Source organism: Sinocyclocheilus anshuiensis, unplaced genomic scaffold, assembly GCF_001515605.1.
Source record: "Sinocyclocheilus anshuiensis isolate Anshui unplaced genomic scaffold, SAMN03320099.WGS_v1.1 scaffold412, whole genome shotgun sequence".
Taxonomy (NCBI): domain Eukaryota; kingdom Metazoa; phylum Chordata; class Actinopteri; order Cypriniformes; family Cyprinidae; genus Sinocyclocheilus; species Sinocyclocheilus anshuiensis.
The window spans coordinates 1,565,446-1,567,198 of NW_015558661.1; the positions used below are offsets into that span (position 1 = coordinate 1,565,446).

Consider the following 1,753-nt stretch of genomic DNA (forward strand, 5'->3'; position numbering starts at 1 on the left):
ATGAATGACATGACGCCTGGCTCATTAAGACAGCGACTTGCCGCCACCTATTGGCTGTTTTATTTTTAAATCTACAAGTATCACTTCGATTTGCCATCATTTATTGCTTTATTTATTATATTAATAATACACTTAATGGAATGTTAAGAATAACATAAAACATGACATACACTTAATAAGGATAGAAAATATTTGCCTCTATAAAGGAAAAAAAAATGCACCTGTAAATCAGTTTAAGGGGGCAAATACTGTCCTTTAATAGAAAAGGTGTAACTGCGGTCTAAGTGGAAGAGAGGGGGTACGCAGAAGAATGTTAAATGCCCCAGGGGGTACGCCGCTGTAAAAAGTTTGAGAACCACTGATTTAAAGGGATAGTTCACCCAAAAATCACTCTGGTGCCATTTTGGAGAGTATCCACTGAACGCAAACAGCGTATGTTGTTCTGTGTCAGCTGCTTTAACCTTGCAAAATAAAAGTATTAAGAACAACTATTGACCCCAAACTTTTGTACAGTAGTGCACATAATAATTTATAATTTAAATTAATACATTCATAAAAATCTCTCACAGTCCCACAAGGGGTCTCAACCAAGTGTGCCGCACAAGTCTTGAAAAGTGAAGCCAGAATGTTTCGATCGCCCCCAGGTGACTGGATGCAGTATAGGTCACAAACCCCGCCATCTCCATGTAATCTAATGGGATGTGAGACAAACTAAAAAATCAAATTACACGTCAAATACATTTTTTCCAAAGACATTTTCTGTCATTTTAGGTAGTTCTTAGCATGCTGATGTATGTTCAAGTGTTCATTTTTCTAATAAGTTTGCTGTTAATTAATTATTTGATGCTATACTGTAAAAATGGGGTGTGGTGTCATGATTGTGAGCTTGCGTTTGGGTCTGCGGGAGTTTGGACGAGACTTTGATTCCGCGGTTCCACCTCACGATCACTACTGCGCAGACTCCAAATGACGTCATTTTCGCAAGATGACAGCGGCCATACTGAGAATGTTTTGGCTTCACTTTTCTATTGTGGAAGGAAGTGGAGATGCGTCGTCCATCTTTTATACAGTCTATGGTCTCAACCCCAAGGCTGAGAACCTCTAAACTGTCATATCTGTAATAACTGTAACTGTAATAACTAATAATTCAGCGAAAAACAAATAATCTGCACCCTCCACACTTGCTCTGCACACTTCACTGCCATTCTACACCTCTACCCCTACTTCCAGAGGTCAAAGATCGCCGTTTATGAGAAAATGTGGAGCTACATGAAGTCTGCCGAGCCCACGGTGTTCACTAAGACCACGGCAGAGGGAGTGGCACGAGTGAGAAAATCCAAAGGGAAGTACGCCTTCCTGCTGGAGTCCACAATGAACGAGTACACGGAGCAGCGCAAACCCTGCGACACCATGAAAGTGGGAGGAAACCTGGACTCCAAAGGCTACGGAGTGGCGACGCCTAAGGGCTCACAGTTAAGGTGGGTGGAGTAGTATAACAATATGTCATGTGTTGTTATGGTATTCCACCTTCCCTGGCGTGCCTATTTCTAGTGTTTTTTGCTTTTCTCATGTGTACTTGTGTGCAGATAAAGGTCTTGTATACGTAGCGTTTAAACGCACTACAAGTACCATGAAGCGTGGTAAGAAAGGTTGAGAAGAGTCAGTTACAGATGTTACAGATGACCGGGATCAGCCATTTTGTTGCGGAGTTACCGTGGTCTGTCTGACCCTTCTCATGATACCCATGATACCG

General features: G+C 41.9%; 1 protein-coding gene across 1 annotated transcript in view; it reads left to right on the forward strand.

The window, feature by feature from the left end:
* LOC107681140 (glutamate receptor 4-like) overlaps window positions 1-1,753 on the forward strand; it is a 105,082-nt gene that overhangs the window by 96,634 nt on the left and 6,695 nt on the right. Inside the window, exon 14 of the mRNA XM_016477315.1 lies at window positions 1,220-1,478. Within this exon, the coding sequence (XP_016332801.1) occupies window positions 1,220-1,478 (259 nt within the window). The remainder of the gene's footprint in view (window positions 1-1,219; window positions 1,479-1,753) is intronic.